The sequence below is a fragment of the Annulohypoxylon truncatum genome, assembly GCF_022578515.1.
Source record: "Annulohypoxylon truncatum strain CBS 140777 unplaced genomic scaffold F4807scaffold_20, whole genome shotgun sequence".
NCBI lineage: Eukaryota > Fungi > Ascomycota > Sordariomycetes > Xylariales > Hypoxylaceae > Annulohypoxylon > Annulohypoxylon truncatum.
Window position 1 is genome coordinate 409943 of NW_025953806.1, and position 18911 is coordinate 428853.

The window sequence follows — 18911 nt, forward strand, 5'->3', positions numbered from 1 at the left end:
GCAAAGCATGAGCATTCTCGATCAAATGTGATGAAAGGCTTGATAATGATATATTGAAAGTTTTGATATGGCCTATAGCTGGATTTACAACGTGATGCACGGCTACATGGACTATTTCTGCAAATAGCTTTGGAAAAGGCCACTTAAGATGTATGGGTATTGATATATGCTTATTATAATAGTCACAAAACATCCAAACCGCCGAGCCCCAACTCCTCTCCTTATAAGACAAACTCCAATAAACAGGAGGCGTCACCTATAAGACGCATAATAATATAAGATGCATGCTCAGTCGTTATCCGTTACTTCATCACAAGACGACCCCGTTTCCATCACAGGAGTCGTCTTTCACACCACCTCCTAACACCACGCACCGGAACTCATCACTGAGGTGCCCGGTGGCCGGATAACACCTCCTCGCCTTACCTCCTCGGGCCCTTGGATCTACGATCGATCCGGTCCTTGCCCGGGGCGTACGGCGCCGCGATCCCGACGAGCCGCTCCTGCTTTCCCGTGGCGGCGCCGAACTCGTAGCGCCCGTCCGCGGCGACGACGGCGGGGACGCCCTGGGTCGGCCGCGAGACCTGCTCCGCGTGCAGCTTGTCGAGCGACTCGCCGACGACGGCGTACTGCGACCAGTTGATCGGCGGGCACCGCACGATGTTCTGCGGCTTGGGAAGCCGCGCCCAGGGGCTCGGCTGCGGTTTCGTTCGCCGCGACGTCGCGGCTGTGCTGGAGGAGGTGGAGGGTTCGGGCTTGACGCCCGAGTCCGGTTTGATATGAGGGTTGGCGGACGTGTCTGGTTGGTTACTCGAAGCGCCGCTGGGAGCGTGTTGGCCGCCGGCGGCAGAAGCGCTCGCCTTCTCATCCGCGTCCGCGTCCGCGCCATCCATATCCTCGTCAGAATCCTCATCCGAGTCGCTATCCGAGCTCGCCGGCCCTTCTCCTCCTCCTTCTCCTCCTGCCCCTTCCATACCGACGCGGCCCTCGGTCAGGTCGCGGACGAAGGCGCGCGGGTCGGCGAGGGCGGCGGCCTTGACGCGCGAGAGCGCGGCCATGTCGGCCTCGGCCTTGCGGCGCTGCAGCTGCAGCACCGAGATGGCGGACTTGAGGGCCAGCACGTCCGGGTTCGCGTCGAAGTCGATGGGCTCGGGCGCGGGCGGCGCGACGCCGGTCGTCTGCGGCCGCTGCGCGGAGTGCGTGTAGGCGGGTCGCGGCGGGAGCGCGATCGGGTTCAGGGGCGGCGTGATGGGGCTGTAGGGCGGTCGCTGGGGGGAGGAGGGGCGTGCGGGGGTGTGCGCGCTTGGGTTTGTGTTTGTGTTCGTGTTTGGATTCGGGTTTGGGTTTGTGGGAGCGCTCGTTGTTACGGCGGATGTGGCTGGAGTTGTGGTATTAGTTGTTGAGGATGCGGCGACGGATTGGCTGGTCAGAGGCGCGGGCGGGTATATGGGCGTCCTGGAGACGGCAGCACCTTCGGTGTTGAGAGTGAGGCCCGGCATGGCTGCGGCGGCGAGGTTCGGAGGCGTGACTGCGGGTGAAGAGTTGCGGTTGCGCTGCTTTGTTCTTTGCCACGTAGCGGCTTCGCGGTACTAAGTATACGGAGACTCGAAGAATGCGGATACAAAAGCCCGTACTTCCAAATGCGGGTAACAGTATAGCGTCGACGAGGAAATGGTGGACTGCCTAGTCTATCGTTGAAACTAGGGTGATTGTTGTATGGATGTATGAATTGAAGGCGCATAAGCTCCTCGGCGAATCGTGGCGACTTTCGATGGAAGGTCCAATCCGGGGATCGAGTGGGGCTGTGGCTACATGAGGCGGGGAGGGAAGAGCCAATAAGGACGCGAAAATAAACAAACGCAGCAAGGGACTTCACTTGCAAGGCTTTCTTGTCTGTGCGCAGCTGCAGCCGCAAAAAGCAGTAGCGAGATCCGGGGCCCCCCCTGTTAGAAATATCCCTGCGAGCAGATCTTGGAAGTCTGAAGACCCTGCAACTGACATCTCATACGCAGCCATCTAATAATATGTCCTCAAGAAGCGAACTCCTTAGAAGCCACAGCATTACCAATGCCATGTGTAAGTATATGGATAGTGTTCAGTTTTAGTCTTCTTTTTCGTTTACTTCTAGGTATGAATGATTCTAGACTACCAGAAGGAGAGACGTAATCCGAAATACCCGCTTAAAGTTGCTTGGTATAGTCGTTTCCAGTACATACCAAGTAGAGGTAGGGTCTCCGTCTACACCGAAAGCACCCAACAGGAGGTAGGTAGGTTTTGAAACATTAAGCTGAGGTAAGAATGGCAAGTTCAACAACTAATGGGAACCGTTACCAAACTATATTTGATAGCGTGCTTACCATAAGTTCAGCGCATATTTTAGTCCAGAAGGCAACTTCGAGTCTCAAGAACATTGAAGCGGCCATGTAACAGCATTCGCTTATTGTATCACTACATCCTCTCATATCTCACAATTTCTACTCTTCCCTCTTGTAATTAAAAAACCTCGCTCCCGAACAACCAATCCAATTTGAAAGATGATTCCTCTTTTTGTTAGACCTTGTTGAGCCTCTTATAGTCGTGTCACGTCTTCTGGAATCGAGACAAGATTGCCTGTCAGACGCGTCAGACATTGTTTGAAGTATCAAGATTCTAGCCTCACCAGATCTGAGTCGGCCGTTTCACGGGCTGCCACGTTTTTCTGTATTTGTCGTACAGAATCGTAGCTGAATCCATCACGAGAAAGGTCATACATATTGTACCCTGTTTATCTTCTATTAGAGTGAGACCTAGTTCTCTAGCACAGCTCGACTAAAGACCTACCGTCGTCAATCCTACCTAGATAGAAACCTGAGGAACCCTTTTCTATTCTATCCCCTTGTTGACTAACTTCATTTATGTCAGCTCGTATGTAAAGCTCAACGGATAGCTATCCGTATTCGAAAGGCTCGTCCAATTTTGCACCTTACCTTTTCAACGTACAATGGTAGGGTTTGTTGAACGCCTTCGAAAGCCTAAGCCACCAATCGCTCCTGGGTCACCCTCCAAAGACCACATATTACCATCACAACAACCGACTACGCCACAATATCCCAGGCCACCCGTTCTTAGGAACTTCTCCTACCCAATTAACATAGGGAACACGGAACAATTGCAGTATCCGTCGGCCCCCTCAACCGGACAAACAGCTTGGGATCGGCTTGGCGAGATTTGCAGCTTTTCTCCTGATAGTGTATCACGAACGGGGAAGGTTAGGACGCCCACTTTGGATGATCCCTTTTTCTTCAAGTCTGGGTCGGAGCCGTATAGTCGACTGGACGACGAAGAAGGGTATAGTTTTGGGATTAGCGTCTCTCCTGAGCAGCTCATTGAGCGAGAGTCGCCATCTCAAGAAGAGCCCAAATCACGAAAGAAGCAACGCAGAAGCACTCTGCTGGGCTTAACCTCGTCTGAAGCTCTGAATTCTTCACGACTCTAGAAAAGTACCGAGAAGAATGCGCTGAAAGATAAGGCATCAAAATCGTCCAAGAGTCAATCTTTAGGTGACCGCATTTTTACCCCAAATTCCATTGTTACCTCTCGCCTCAAGCGTAACTCGCTGGGCCAGCATAAGGCAGCTGTATCGTTGGACGCATCTCGTCTCATGGTCTTACCTTCTGGTAGCCCTGATCGACCTGCATCCAGTTCAGGAGTCCCTCTCATTGATACGAGACTCAGATCGCCGAGCCCGACCTTAGCGCCCGAACCTTCACCACTATTACTCCCACGGGAAAATACCATTGACTTTTCGGCCGACCCCGAAGAAGAATCGCTGATATTGCAAACCACTGTATCGATGAGGTCCCTCGAGATGGGTCTGGGTCGTCATGGGAAAACCTCACACAGTTACGCTGAATCAACCCGCAATGCTCTGGAAGATGGTAGCAGTCGAAAGAGCAACCACGCGGTAATCGACTCTGCAAAACATAAAAGGGGTGATGGGATACCCCGCTGGTTGTCTCAGATCAAGGGCTGGGTTTCTGTTTCGGAGCCGTCGGCTCAGGCTTTGAAACAATACAAGAAAGAGACGTATGAGAAGGCTCACATAGCTTTTGATGACCCCCAAGCAAACGCAAAGCTTCACTTACCAATTGGGACATTGCCCCAAGATGCTATAAAACCGGCCGGTCGAGGACCTGATCCGGAGGAAATTGTTATGAAGCAAGCAGAGCAACGAAAGAAAATGAGGCTTTCCGGCAGTCGGATGGGCAGCACTTCTCAGGGCTCTAGGTCGAGTATTAGTCGCTACTCGTCTTCTAGCAGCACCGTATTTAGTGGTGGAAAGGAGAATGTTTCGCCATAACCGGAGTAGGACGGCACATACATGGCGTACACGATATCCTATCGCAATCCGATCATCGTTGGAATTTATAACTTAACGTAATTTTAATTGCGATTTTTGTCAATCTGCAAAACCCCAGCTAGGAACTCTTAGCAAAGAGCTTCGCGTTTGTTACCCTACCTAGCAGCTAGATATAATCTTGGTAGAAGGAATGCAACAAATTTAACTAATAGACCAAATAGACGATTCTTATGAAAACTCGAGGGAAATATTCATTTGATATTTGCTGATTTCTTGGAGAGGGATTCATCTCATACATGGTAGCGAATCATCGAGATCTAGGATGAGGGGAATTGGAGAATTTGGAGAAGTCCCCACCCTTAACCCCAACGAGTTCCTACTCAATTAGCCAACGATGCTAGATGTAAAGAGAAACAAGACTTCGCAGTATTTCTTAAAGACAGGTGACTGGGACTGTTGGGGCTAATGTTTAAGTAGAGCCCGGTGCTATATTGAGTTTCTTGGCTCAAGTACTTCTGCGCCCACGACGCGAATTTCCAGCTAAGATCGAGCTTTATGCGGGGTCAACCTACCTAGGTCGAGAGCTAGTAGAACCAATAGTCAATGACGTAGGGCTCCTTCGGTGTGGTTCGACTAGCCGGGGCAAATTCTCCTGGTGTCACGAGCGGAAACATAGCTAGGCACTTAGATAAATATAAGTTCGTTGGAGATAAGTAAAGCTTAACACGCTCTTTATTTCTCTTGATATTATCATAGCTATCACTTTCACTTGCGTACACTTACATACACAGCCCACAGTCCAATTGGTATACACGTATTCGTGATACGCCACCGAGAGAAGATATTCAGGATGAACAAGCTCTGGAAATCAGGGCCTGAGACACATGATGATAGCCCGCGAGATTCCCTAGACCGGGAGGGACAGGACAGAGAAGATGCGGCAAATGAGCATACTCGTCTATTGCCGAACCGGGTCGAGAGCGCGAATTACTTAAGTCCAGATGACCCAGCAGTAAGTGTTTTCACTATTTCACTAACAGTCGAATTCGTGGTCCGTACTCATATAAACGGTTAGGTTTCGCCGTATAATCTTTGGAGTGTGCGAATCGTTAGATACATTACTATCCTCTTCACGATACTCACCTTCGTATGGTGGACTATATTGCTAGTCTCGACTTTCGTTACACCCCCAAAATTCCACACACGAGGATCAGGCTTCTTCGCCTTTAGCTATGCTAGTTTGGCGCTCGCAAACCTACTTTTTACACTCATATTCTTCGCCATCCCCTCAAAGGCGGTTCGGATACTGAGTGTTGTCACGGGTGGCCTATTGTTAGCGGATGCTATCTTGTTGATCTCTGTGGAGAAGACAAGGCACGAAGAAGGCTGGGTGGGAATGGTCAGCGTCTTATGTGAGTTGGTATAGTAGACATAAATGACCATCGCAAAGACTAACGATACCGTCCAGGGGCATTTTTAATGGGCGTATGGACTTTACTTACCGATCGTCTAGTTGCATGGGGAAAGTCTGAGGAGGAAGAACGGCTCACCGGCCGAGCTGAGACACGCCGCACACTGGGCGAGTGGACTGCTGTCTTGATTTCTACCATCTTCATGGTACTTCTTACTCTCGCTATTTTGCTGACATTCTGTACGTTGATTCTTCGTGCCCTCGATGCCGGGTTGGCGCCTCCAGGCAAACTGTACTGGGTAGATGGAGACAAGTACACCATCCACGTCTATTGTCATGGGAACCATACAAATTCGAAGGGAACGAGACTACCTACAGTATTGTTTGAGGGCGGAGAAGGTACCGTGGAGGATGGTTTGTGGCAGTTTGCCAATATTGCTGTTAAAAACGGATCGATTAGTCGATACTGCTTCGTTGATCGCCCCGGATTTGCTTGGGTAAGTCAGGCTGGATTGATATTGGAATACATCTGCTAATGCGTGTCATAGAGTGATACTGCACCGTCTCCTCTATCTGCTGGGATGGCGGTAGAGGCTGTCAGCGAAGCATTGACAAGGGCTGGAGAAGCTGGCCCATGGGGTAAATTTGCCCTTACAACCTCGCTTAAGGAGTATAATTAACAAATTCAATAGTTCTTGCGAGTGCTGGCATTGGCTCTATTTATTCACGAATTCTCTCTGCCCGCTATAGTACAGACGTAAAAGGGCTTCTTCTCATTGACCCGCTTCATGAGGATTACCTGGATGATGTTGGCTCACCAGGACGAGGTTTCTTGCTTTGGGTTCGCGGTATCATCTCGCCCCTTGGCCTCGATCGTATTCCAGGTGCTCTCTTTCATGGACGAACTAAAGAAGATCGAGTGTGGGGGCAATCCGCATACCAGACAGGGAAGTTCTTGTTCGCGAAGTTGCAAGAGAACCTGGTAGCCGATACATTGTCGAAGCGGGACCTAGCCAGCAGCACTGCTATTCAGAACCCAGATGTCCCGCTGAACTTAATCAGTTCCGGAGTCAAGATTCGGGAAGACAGTGGGTGGGAGGACAAGCAAAGGGAAATTAGCCATCTCACACGCAAGTTACAGCATTGGGACATCGTTAACGAGGCGCCGCATCAAGTCTGGGACACATATGAAGGGCGCGATATCATCGAAAAGAGGCTCCGACAGCTGGTTCATGCTGCATAAATTGGCACAAAAGTCTGCTAAAATTTAATGTATTCCTTTCAAACTTGTCCTTATGAAGAGCGTAGCGCATTTCTTTCTTTTTCCTTTTCCTAAGAAGCCGAAGGCTTCTGGATGAGATAACAATTCAAATACGATGACGGAGGTCCGATATTATATTCCTTAAAAGCGACGTTAATTATTAATCTAACCGATATATGTACCTAAGTGTTATTCGATAAATGCATTACATAATACGTACCTACACTACTTATCAACACCGCCTTCCCGTTTCGGTTTTAATTGGCGGCAAAATTAAGTTAAGTGCATACAAATGGGAAGCGCGTTCTTCACGCGTTGGTGGAGGTTCCACATATTTTATGATAACTGCCCGCTTAGCTGACTTAAACGTTCAATTAGCATATGACATTCATGACGCCTTAACATAACTAATACGACTCGCTGTTCAGTCCGGTGACCAATTTCGCCTTATACCTCTGGATTATCGAGTCATAATCTGTGTCCAGTCATGGCGAGCTTCTTCGATCTCAAGGCGCGCAAGGCGGCGGCGGCAAACGGCGCATCAACGTCGAAAGGAGAAGAGTCGAAGCAGAACACCAGAAAGCAGCCATGGGTAGAAAAATAGTATGTGGTCTTTACTGGTTGGAGACATATACCAAACAGAATCTGAAATTTAAGGAATACTGCTAACTCGTCATTAAAGTCGACCGAAGACCCTTAGTGATGTCACCGCTCAAGATCATACTGTGAACGTCCTTCAACGGACACTTCAAGCTTCTAATGTAAGTTGATTTGTGGAATCAAATCGAATATGTTATATTATACTCTAGGTACTTATAGACGACCAATCTAGCTGCCTCACATGCTCTTCTACGGCCCCCCTGGTACGGGCAAAACCTCCACGATCCTCGCCCTCGCCAAGGAACTATATGGCCCGGAGATGATAAAATCGCGGGTACTCGAACTAAACGCCTCCGATGAGCGTGGTATATCTATCGTACGAGAGAAAGTGAAGGATTTTGCACGAATGCAATTAACAAACCCGCCTGCTGGGTATAGGGCCCGTTACCCATGCCCCCCTTTCAAGATCATCATCCTCGACGAGGCCGATAGTATGACACAAGATGCCCAGAGCGCCCTCAGACGAACAATGGAGACATATAGTAAGATTACTCGATTCTGCCTGATCTGCAACTACGTCACTAGAATCATCGATCCTCTAGCGAGTAGGTGTAGCAAATTTAGGTTCAAGAGCTTAGATCAAGGGAATGCGAAGAAGCGTTTGGAAGATATTGCTGGCAAAGAGGGCGTTACGCTTCAGGATGGCGCTGTCGACGCGCTTATAAAGTGTAGCGAGGGTGATCTGCGAAAGGCTATTACTTTCTTACAGAGTGGAGCAAGGTTAGTTGGTGCCATTGAGAAAGAGGACGATGGAGATACGATGGATGTGGACGATGACGCCAAGGTTGTCACTGTAAAAATAGTGGAAGAAATTGCTGGTGTTATTCCAGACGACACCATCGAGAAATTGCAGAAAGCAATACAACCCAAGTCCGGTGGCGCGACATTCCCAGCCATCGCGAAGCTCGTCGAAGATATGGTCGCGGATGGGTGGAGTGCTGGTCAGGTCCTTACCCAGGTGAGCTTCTGATGACTATTCCAGAAATTTCTCAACGAGCTAACGAACTCTCGCAGTTATATCAAGCAGTTATCCAGGATGAGATCATTCCTGATGCAGCCAAGAACAAAATAACCCTTGTCTTCTCGGAGGTTGACAAGAGATTGGTAGATGGCGCCGATGAGCATCTCTCAATACTAGATCTAGCTTTGAGAATATCGAACATACTGGCCGGGAAAGGTCAATGATTCATCCGAGGCATGATAAACTCGAAATACACCTGGACGGGGATGTAATACGTTATATGACAAAATGTCATAGCCACGGCGTTCGGTTGGCAAAATGCGGATGTGCTGCATTATGGAGATCATTAGGGCCGTTATTAGGTCATATTGAAATGAAGGGTTACTAGTACTCGAGAGGCAAAGCCGAAACATATGTTAGCTATAGCAAAATGACTACAGCCCTTTACTCGTTGATCAACCCCAAATTGCCATCTAATTTTGCGTAGATGCTCTCTCCTTTTTGTTTTTCTGCCTTCTTCTCCCTGTTCCTCCTAACGCGTGTTCCGCCATTTTCGTCGTCTCCTACCCACATATCACGTTCGGCATTCTCCGGCTCCCCGTGAGGCTCCTCTGGCTCGGCTTCTCCCTTGTTCAGGAGTTTTCGAACTTGGTCTAGGGCCTCCATAGCATCTTCAGCTGCCACCTGGCCCTCCTCGACCTTTTCGAAGACAGCTTCAAGCATGGCAATCTGGGCGGAGTTTGCGGCCGAAATCCAGGGTTCGACCTGGCTCGTCACGTTGGATTTGCTGACCCCTTTAGTAGCTTCGCCAAAGCTCAATTGCTTGTTACATGTGTTGGCTGGGAACTTTTGAAGTAGATGGCTTTCCTCTACTAGATGATGCAATAGTTTATTGAGGTCTTGCTGTTGCTTTGCAAGGGCTGTGTTGATGTACGATTTTTCTTGGATTAGACCTTTCTGCTCGCGCGAGATGTTTTGTAGTTTCTCGAGGTATGGCATAAGCAAGAATGCTTCGGGCTTTGCGCTACTAGACGGGGCCACCTCGGGCTCATGCTCTAGCTGTTGCTCTCGCTGCTTCGGCGGCTCAAGTTTTAGCTGCTTTAATTGGGCCATCGAAAGTAAAAGCTCCTTGCGGAGGTCGATATGGTGTTGGTACTCCTTCTGAATCTCAGCCATATGAGCGTCGCGATCAAATTTCTCTGACTCCCCTTGCCGTGGCTTGCTTGGGGACTCGAGAATACTGGGCTCGTCCTCGTCACCGCCGGCTTTAGCCAACATGCTCTCAATCCAGCTGATGAGACTATCTTTCACGGCATTGAGTGCGTGCAGTTGTATTTCCGGGGAAAGACTACCAGGTTCAATCGGGTTCTTAGCTTTCAATTTTTCGAAGTTTTGCTTCTCTCGTTGGGCTAGCAGTTTGTTACGCAACATCGCTTTCTGGAGGCGCGAGAGCAGTTCCTGGATCTCGCGGTTTGGCCCTTCTCTATCCTCGGTGAAGCCATCCATGAGCTCCTTAGGAAGTTCCGGGAGAGGTGTACACTCCTTAAACATGACGTCGGAATCCAAGAAATCAGGTGCTGCTGCGGGCTGTTGATCAAGCTCTTCCAGGTACTTGTCGGCCGTAGCAAGCCTTTCGTGTTCTTGTTCTAGCGCATTGATTTCGAGCTGAAGCTCAAGAAGTCGAGCTTGCTGATGTTCCTCGGTTGGGGATGACAGTGACGCAGTAGCCGCATCGTGCTCCTCTTGCAGTTTAGCAAATTCAGATCGGATGTTGACATTCTTCTGAACTGCTTCGATATACTCTCTATAAGTGCCCTGCAATGCTTCCGACGGCTCAACAGCGGTGTCGAGGTCAACAAGTGACAAGGGGCTGCTGAGCTGCTCGGCTCCTAGACTCTGGGCGAGATCGCGGGCTAAATTCTGTCTCACAGCAGTGACCTCTTCACGAGGACGTACTCGGCTCTCAAGAACCTCGCGAGCCCGTTCACGTAATTCTTTCTCTATAGTAGCCATATTAAACAAGCTGAGATTGATATCGATTCTCGACAAGCTTCCTACGCTTTTCAAGACACCTGAAATGTTTGGTAAATTTCAGGCGGTAACCCAAGTATATATGTACGTAGACACTATCATATACAAGGTGCATAGGTGCGGATACGCAGCTGTATTCAATATTTATGAATTTCTCCAATAAGAAATATGTATTTACGGGGTGCTAGGGTATAGCCAATCAAGATGATTTGTGGTTAGTCACATTTTAAACGGGTCTGGAACAACCAATCAACGCGGTCAAGAGATCAAGCTAAGAAAGTAAAGTTCTAACCTTCGAACGTGAAAAGATCTAGCTTCATAAATTTCACATAGGCAGCAAAGCAGTAAATGCTTGCGCTTTTCCATTACACCCACTGGAAATATCCGTCGTGCTCTAGAAAATATTGACTTTGGAACAACAGTCGATCTTTACTTTTAGCTTGCACAGTGTTTCCTAAATGCGATATCCGCTGACAAAAACGGCGCCCTTGTCCATTTGATTCAATTGGACTCGTTGACGGTCGTTTTCCCGCCTCCCGCCACCAGCCTCATAATCTCACTGTCGACAAACGAGTTTTAACAGACGAATACCGCAAAAATGGGTGACCACCATCGAGATGTTTCGCAGTACAAGTACTCGGCTATGTCCAACCTGGTTCTCCAGGCGGACAGACGGTTTGTCACGCGACGAACCGACGAGGCTACTGGTGACCCCGAATCGCTTGCCGGTCGTTTGAGAATCAATGACATGGGCTCTAGAGTTGCACGCGACCAAGCACCTAAGCAGAAAAAGGCTTCTGGTCTACCTAATGTCCAAAGGGGCGACATGCAAGAGGGACAGGATATCCTAGCTCGAGAGCAACGAAAACGAAAAGGCGACCCATCGCAGATGCGAGCAACAGGCATTCTGGGACAGACAGATCTCCTAGTCGAGGGTCTCAGATACCGGCCACGTATACCGGCTACCCGTGCTACCTACGATCTCATATTAAACGTTGTTAGAAGCAACCTTGGTGATGTGTCTCACGAGATTGTTCTAAGTGCGGCAGATGCTGTCTTAGAGTACCTAAAGGATGAAGATATGAAGGATTTCGACAAGAAGAAGGAAATCGACGACCTGCTGGGTGTTTCGCTAAACCCCAAACAATTCAACGAGTTGGTCAACCTCGGAAAGAAGATTACAGATTATGATACCCAAAATGATGACGAGGAAATGGACACGGGTGCTGGCGCAGCCGAAGGCGATGAGGAGCTTGACGAACGTCAGGGTGTCGCTGTTGTCTTCGACGACGAAGAAGAGGACGGTGAAGCCTTATTAGACGAAGTTCGGGACGAATCGTCAGACGATGAAGTAGCTGCCGACGGTGATGAGGAGGATCTTACTGGTCTCGAAGAACGAGCGACGGCAGGCGGTGCTGCGGAAGACCGAGACGAGGAAAGCGCCGGCTTAGCTGACGGGGAAGAAATGGTGATCGACTCTGGATTACCAGACAGCAAGCGTGCGGGTACTTCTAAGGAGACCAACTATATCCCTGCACGCCAGATCGATGCATACTGGTTGCAAAGAGAGATAGGCAACATATACACCGACGACCATATCCGACATGAGAAAACTACCCAGGCATTGCATATACTTTCCGGGGAAGCTGATGAGCCTGGCGGGGATGAGAAACCACTCAGAGAGATCGAAAATGAGTTGATGGAGCTCCTCGACTTTGAACATCATGAAGTTGTTCAGAAGCTCATTGAGAACCGCGAGAAGATCGTGTGGCTTACACGCTTGGCTAGGGCAGAAGGTGACGAGGAAAAGGGTGTCATCGAACGGGAGATGGCTTCTGAGGGCGTTAGATGGATTCTGGACGAGCTTCGAGGTAGAAAGGCAGCCGATGGCGCAAAGAAGATGGAGATCAAGATGGACATCGACGTCCCAGCATCGTTCAGCACTGCGCCAAAGGAGGAGCGAGCAGAAGGTCAACTGGTCGGTGGCCTCCAACCACGGAAGTTCATCAATCTCGAAAATCTTGTGTTTGACCAAGGCAACCATCTTATGACAAATCCGAAAGTCAAGCTCCCTGAAGGCTCAACGAAACGGACATTCAAGGGTTACGAAGAGATCCACGTTCCTCCACCGAAGAAACGCGGCCAAGCAGACGAAACTAACATCCCCATTACCGATATGCCTGAGTGGGCACGCGTGCCTTTCAGCTCAGCTAAGTCCCTTAATAAAATCCAGACGAAGTGCTTTCCAGCAGCCTTTGAGGATGATGGGAATATGCTCATCTGCGCTCCGACTGGTAGTGGTAAAACGAACGTAGCTATGCTGACCATTCTACGAGAGCTTGGGAAGCACCGAGATCCTAAAACGGGAGACATTGACTTGGACGCTTTTAAGATTGTATACATTGCGCCTTTAAAGGCCTTGGTCCAGGAACAAGTTGGAAACTTTGGTGCCCGCCTGAAGCAATATGGCATAACCGTCTCTGAGTTGACTGGTGACCGTCAACTCACCAAGCAGCAAATCGCCGAAACTCAGATAATTGTCACAACCCCAGAGAAATGGGACGTCATCACGCGAAAAGCTACAGACTTGACGTACACAAACCTCGTGCGGTTGATTATTATTGACGAAATTCACCTTCTACACGATGAAAGAGGCCCTGTCATCGAGAGCATTGTGAGCAGGACAATTAGGAAGACAGAGCAGACTGGTGATCCGGTCAGGCTTGTTGGTTTGTCTGCTACACTACCTAACTATCGAGACGTTGCTAGCTTCCTCCGTGTAGACCCTACCAAAGGTCTCTTTCATTTTGATGGTTCCTTTCGGCCGTGTCCTCTAAGACAAGAGTTCATTGGCGTTACTGAGAAGAAAGCCATCAAACAACTCAAGACGATGAATGATATCACCTATAATAAGGTCATCGAACATGTGGGCACTCACCGAAACCAGATGCTCATTTTCGTTCATTCTCGGAAGGAAACCGCGAAGACTGCGCGGTATGTCCGGGACAAGGCCCTTGAGATGGAAACGATTAACCAAATTCTGAAGCACGATTCAGGCTCCAGAGAAGCTTTGAATGAGATCGTCAATGATATTACTGATACTGACCTAAAGGATCTCATTCCTTACGGATTTGGCATCCACCATGCTGGTATGAGTCGTATCGATCGATCGGAAGTTGAGGGCCTCTTCGCTTCCGGCTTAATCCAAGTCCTTGTTTGTACGGCTACTCTTGCCTGGGGTGTCAATTTACCGGCGCATACCGTCATTATCAAGGGCACTCAGGTTTACTCGCCCGAGAAGGGTAGTTGGGTAGAGTTGAGTCCACAAGACGTCCTGCAGATGTTGGGTCGTGCTGGGCGACCCCAATACGACACTTATGGTGAGGGTATTATCATTACGTCTCAAAGTGAGATGCAATACTACCTATCACTACTCAACCAGCAACTTCCCATCGAGAGTCAATTCGCTAGCAAGCTCGTGGATAACCTCAATGCAGAAATCGTTCTTGGCAATGTACGAAATAGAGACGAAGGAGTAGAATGGCTTGGATACACGTATCTCTTCGTTCGAATGTTGAAGTCGCCTGGTCTTTACAGCGTGGGGGCTGACTACGAGGACGATGAAGCCCTAGAGCAAAAGCGCGTTGATCTAATACATTCGGCGGCTACTGTTCTGAAGAAGTCTAACTTGATCACCTATGATGAGAAGACTGGAAAAGTTAAGGCAACCGAGCTCGGAAGAATAGCATCACATTACTACATCACTCATGGATCGATGGACACTTACAACAAGCTCATTCAACCTTCGATCACGACGATTGAGCTTTTCCGAGTGTTCGCTCTGAGCGCTGAGTTCAAGTATATCCCTGTTCGCCAGGATGAAAAGTTGGAGCTCGCAAAGATTCTAGCTCGAGTACCGATACCCGTGAAGGAGAGCATCGAGGAACCGCATTGCAAGATAAATGTGCTTTTACAAGCGTATATCAGTCGCCTTAAGCTCGAGGGCTTGGCTCTCATGGCTGATATGGTCTACGTCACGCAATCTGCCGGTCGTATTCTTCGCGCGATATTCGAGATTACTCTCCAAAAGGGATGGTCTAACGTTACCAAGACGGCCTTGGACTTGTGCAAGATGGCAGAAAAGAGAATGTGGCTCACTATGACTCCACTTCGCCAATTCCCTCGTTGTTCTCGAGATATTATCACGAAGGCTGACGGCTTGGATGTTCCATGGAGTAGTTATTTCGACCTAGATCCTCCGCGCATGGGAGAGCTCCTTGGAAAACCGAAGGCAGGCCGTTTGGTGTGTGACCTAGTAGCCAAATTCCCGAGGGTCGAGATCCAAGCTCAGGCCCAGCCAATGACTCGCTCCATGCTTCGGGTCGAGCTGTCTATCACACCGAATTTCCAATGGGATGATGAGTTGCATGGATCGGCAGAAAGTTTCTGGATTATCGTTGAAGATTGCGACGGCGAGGATATTCTCTTCCATGACCAGTTCCTACTGCGCAAGGATTATGCAGTATCAGAGAACAACGAGCACCTAGTTGACTTCACAGTGCCCATTACTGAACCTATGCCCCCTAACTACTTCATTTCCGTAGTTTCCGACAGATGGTTGCATTCAGAGACCAAGTTAGCCGTGTCGTTCCAGAAGCTCATCCTCCCCGAGAAATTCCCCCCTCATACTCAGCTTTTGGATCTACAACCGCTCCCGATCGCTGCACTGAAAGCAAAGGACTACTCTAACCTTTACGAGTCTTGGAGTTATTTCAACAAAATCCAGACGCAGACGTTTAATTCCCTCTATACGACGGACGACAACGTCCTGATTGGGGCACCGACTGGTAGTGGAAAGACTGTTTGTGCCGAGTTTGCCATCCTGCGTCTTTGGTCCAAGCCAGAAATTGGACGTGCTGTCTATATCGCACCGTTCCAGGAAATTGTTGACATCAGATACCAAGACTGGACTAAGCGGCTTCGTCACTTACGTGGCGGCAAGGAGATCGTTAAGCTTACTGGAGAAACAGCAACGGATCTCAAGCTGCTCGAAAAGGGAGATCTCATTTTGGCTACTCCAACGCAGTGGGATGTTTTATCTCGACAGTGGCAAAGACGCAAGAATATCCTCACCGTCGAGTTGTTCATCGCTGATGAGCTTCACTTGCTTGGTGGTCCGTTGGGTTATATCTACGAGATCATAGTATCTCGGATGCATTACATTCGCACTACCGCTAGTCTGGATATGCGAATCGTTGGGTTAAGCGTTTCACTCGCGAATGCCCGAGATATTGGCGAATGGATCGATGCTAAAAAGAAGGACGTGTACAATTTCAGTCCCCACGTCCGTCCCGTACCGCTGGAACTTCGCATCCAATCTTTCTCCATCCCTCATTTCCCATCGCTCATGCTTGCCATGGCCAAGCCAGCGTATCTTGCAATCACGGAAATGTCGCCAGATCAGCCAGCACTGGTTTTCGTTCCAAGCAGAAAACAGACGAGATCAAGCGCGCGCGATATTCTTGCCGCTTGCCTCGCAGAAGACGATGAAGATAGGTTCCTACATGTAGACATTGACCAGCTTCGCCCACTTCTGGAACGTGTCCAGGAAGAAGCGTTAGCTGAAGCACTTTCGCACGGTGTCGGCTATTACCACGAAGCTCTCAGCCAGAATGACAAGCGTATTGTCCTCCACCTTTATAATCAAGGTGCAGTTCAAGTCTTGGTCGCATCCCGTGATGTATGCTGGGAACTGGACTGCAGCGCACATCTAGTTGTGGTAATGGGCACTCAATATTTCGAGGGTCGCGAACACCGGTATGTCGACTACCAGCTAAGCGAAGTATTGCAGATGTTTGGAAAAGCTCTGCGCCCTTCCCGAGAGGGTCGCAGCCGAGGTGTTTTAATGGTCCCAGGCGTTAAGAGGGAATACTTCAAGAAGTTCTTGAACGAGGCCCTTCCGGTCGAGTCCCACCTCCACAATTTTGTCCATGACGCTTTCGTTACCGAGGTCAGCACCAAGATGATCGAATCTGCGGATGATGCTATCAACTGGACGACGTTTACGTATTTCTACCGCCGACTCTTGGCAAATCCCAGCTACTACAGTTTGACAAGCCCAACACACGATGGGCTAAGCAACTACCTCTCTGACCTAGTGGAGACTACCCTAAAAGAACTTACGGAATCCAAGATTATTGATTTTGACGAGGATGATGGCTCAGTTGCTCCTCAGAATGCAGCTATGATTGCGGCCTACTACAATATCTCGTACATCACAATGCAGACCTTCCTATTGTCATTGACTGCGAGAACGAAGCTCAAAGGTATTCTTGAGATCGTGACGTCGGCTACGGAGTTTGAATCGATCCAAATCCGACGCCACGAAGACAATCTACTCCGGCGCATCTATGACAGGGTTCCGGTCAAGATGTCCGAGGCGGCATACGACTCACCGCATTTCAAGGCGTTCGTGTTGCTACAAGCGCACTTCTCGCGGATGCAACTCCCCATTGACCTTGCTAAAGACCAAGAATTAGTTGTATCGAAAATCTTGAGTCTTTTGAGCGCAACAGTCGATGTTCTCTCCTCTGACGGGCATTTGAATGCCATGAACGCCATGGAAATGTCTCAGATGGTGGTTCAAGCCATGTGGGACCGCGACAGTCCCTTAAAGCAGATCCCTCATTTTACACCGGAGGTAGTGAAGGTGGCAAATGAATTCGGGTATGTACTCCCCAACCATCCCAGTCGCGATGATACTAACTTGCTATGCTCTAGGATTAATGACATTTTCGATTTCATGGAGGCAATGAATCCCGAGGAAAACAAGAATTATTCTACGCTTGTCAAACGCCTCGGTTTGACGCAATCACAATTGGCTCAAGCAGCGGCTTTCACGAACAATAAATACCCCGATATCTCCCTCGAATTTGAGCTTGTGGACGAGGACAATATCCACGCGGGAGAACCGGCGTACATAAACGTCCAGATCGAGCGTGAGGTAGAAGAGGAGGACGGGGAAGTTGACACGACAGTCCACGCTCCATTCTACCCCGCCAAGAAGGTGGAGAATTGGTGGCTGGTCGTTGGAGAGGAGAGCACGAAGACGCTGCTCGCAATCAAGCGGGTCACGATTGGCCGGCAACTCAAGGTTAAGTTGGAGTACACAGTCCCGACACCCGGCAAACATGACTTGAAGTTGTTCTTGATGAGTGACAGTTACGTCGGCGTGGACCAAGAACCGACCTTTTCGGTGACGGTTGCGGAGGGTATGGACGTCGACTCGGACGAGGAAGAAGAAGATGATGAGGAGGATGAGTAAACCCCTCAGGGCATCCCCGCGGGACTCTCCACAGGTGGGATTACGCCTATCTAGTGTATGAAAAGCTTACTGTACATATAGCAAGTCATTCGGGGAGGCGAAAGAGGCTGCCCGGCGAATGATCTAGGGAAAAAAGGGATAGGTCAAAACGTTTACTACTTAAGTTCTCTTATCGCCAACTGGTCTTTAATGAGGATATTTTCTGATTCCATGATTAAATTATGAGTGATGCAGATGATGGGGCTGCGTGAGTTGGGCTTTCTGTGGGAGAGGGCTGATGCCGGCTCAGATGTCATCAGGACTCATCAGACAAACCGAACCGGGAGGTAGATGCAAACGAAGGTTTGCGGAGTAGAGGGAAGATGAGCTGGTGTGGGTAAATGACTATAGAAGATGAAGGAATACAGGTGGCTATGTTGGCGAGTGCGGATTGCCAAGGGGGGGTGTGTGTGTTTCTCAGGGTGGGTTGGCGTTACCTACCTTGCCTCCTTACCTAAGTACCTCCAGCTGCCGCTACGTATCAAATCTCGGTAGGCGATACTTCATAGGCAGGCAGGCATGTAAACAGTAAGAAAAGGAGACCCACGTACAAATTTGTACCGGCGCAAATCTGAACCAAAACGTACCAGGACGACCAAGTCTACCTACCAAGGACGTAGGCCAAGCAAGGCTGCCCGCTCACTTTAGATACCTCATAGACAATAATAAGCTGCCATATTAACGCCGTCGCTTCCCTGGCTTTCTCCAGTCGCCCAAGCCGTCACGCAACACGAGACGCCATCATCAAAAAGGTCACGTGCGTTTATTAAGAGAGCTACCCGGTGTCTATCACCTGGTAGTGGTACATCCTGTACATCCTGTACATCCTACTTTTGAATGAGCACAGGCTTTTCTATCTTCGATCCTGGGAATTTTCTTGGACTA

At 49.3% G+C, this 18911-nt stretch overlaps 6 protein-coding genes across 6 annotated transcripts; 4 read left to right on the forward strand and 2 right to left on the reverse strand.

The window, feature by feature from the left end:
- Window positions 1-93: 93 nt before the first annotated feature.
- F4807DRAFT_135483 (uncharacterized protein) lies at window positions 94-1591 on the reverse strand. The gene has a single exon (XM_047993044.1). The coding sequence runs from the start codon at window positions 1497-1499 to the stop codon at window positions 423-425; it is 1077 nt and encodes a 358-aa protein (XP_047853353.1). The 5' UTR covers window positions 1500-1591; the 3' UTR covers window positions 94-422.
- Window positions 1592-2980: 1389 nt separating this feature from the next.
- F4807DRAFT_468419 (uncharacterized protein) lies at window positions 2981-5058 on the forward strand (the record flags this gene model as incomplete). The annotated part of the gene is made up of 2 exons (XM_048002604.1): window positions 2981-3444; window positions 3481-5058. 2 exons carry the CDS (start codon window positions 2981-2983, stop codon window positions 4337-4339), a joined length of 1323 nt encoding a protein of 440 aa, XP_047853354.1. The 3' UTR covers window positions 4340-5058.
- Window positions 5059-5330: 272 nt separating this feature from the next.
- Window positions 5331-7235, forward strand: F4807DRAFT_429688 (uncharacterized protein). Its single transcript, XM_047998344.1, has 4 exons — window positions 5331-5751; window positions 5808-6247; window positions 6299-6389; window positions 6443-7235. Exons 1-4 carry the CDS (start codon window positions 5736-5738, stop codon window positions 6991-6993), a joined length of 1098 nt encoding a protein of 365 aa, XP_047853355.1. The 5' UTR covers window positions 5331-5735; the 3' UTR covers window positions 6994-7235.
- Window positions 7236-7498: 263 nt separating this feature from the next.
- Window positions 7499-8856, forward strand: F4807DRAFT_452160 (putative replication factor protein; the record flags this gene model as incomplete). The annotated part of the gene is made up of 4 exons (XM_048000300.1): window positions 7499-7614; window positions 7694-7772; window positions 7844-8629; window positions 8686-8856. 4 exons carry the CDS (start codon window positions 7499-7501, stop codon window positions 8854-8856), a joined length of 1152 nt encoding a protein of 383 aa, XP_047853356.1.
- Window positions 8857-8966: 110 nt separating this feature from the next.
- On the reverse strand, window positions 8967-10844 carry F4807DRAFT_135605 (uncharacterized protein). The gene has a single exon (XM_047993045.1). It carries the CDS (start codon window positions 10643-10645, stop codon window positions 9077-9079), a length of 1569 nt encoding a protein of 522 aa, XP_047853357.1. The 5' UTR covers window positions 10646-10844; the 3' UTR covers window positions 8967-9076.
- A 317-nt stretch (window positions 10845-11161) lies between these two features.
- F4807DRAFT_135618 (Sec63-domain-containing protein) lies at window positions 11162-18735 on the forward strand. The gene is made up of 2 exons (XM_047993046.1): window positions 11162-17389; window positions 17444-18735. Exons 1-2 carry the CDS (start codon window positions 11262-11264, stop codon window positions 17985-17987), a joined length of 6672 nt encoding a protein of 2223 aa, XP_047853358.1. The 5' UTR covers window positions 11162-11261; the 3' UTR covers window positions 17988-18735.
- The last annotated feature ends 176 nt before the right edge of the window (window positions 18736-18911 follow it).

Bases quoted from the DNA above. Each gene is read 5' to 3' on its own strand.
- F4807DRAFT_135618 (XM_047993046.1), top strand. From the start codon at position 11,262: ATGGGTGACCACCATCGAGATGTTTCGCAGTACAAGTACTCGGCTATG. The intron at 17,390-17,443 runs GTATGTACTCCC...GCTATGCTCTAG, and splicing joins AAGGTGGCAAATGAATTCGG to GATTAATGACATTTTCGATT.
- F4807DRAFT_135483 (XM_047993044.1), bottom strand. From the start codon at position 1,499: ATGCCGGGCCTCACTCTCAACACCGAAGGTGCTGCCGTCTCCAGGACG.
- F4807DRAFT_135605 (XM_047993045.1), bottom strand. From the start codon at position 10,645: ATGGCTACTATAGAGAAAGAATTACGTGAACGGGCTCGCGAGGTTCTT.
- F4807DRAFT_429688 (XM_047998344.1), top strand. The intron at 6,248-6,298 runs GTAAGTCAGGCT...TGCGTGTCATAG, and splicing joins ATCGCCCCGGATTTGCTTGG to AGTGATACTGCACCGTCTCC. The intron at 6,390-6,442 runs GTAAATTTGCCC...CAAATTCAATAG, and splicing joins TGGAGAAGCTGGCCCATGGG to TTCTTGCGAGTGCTGGCATT.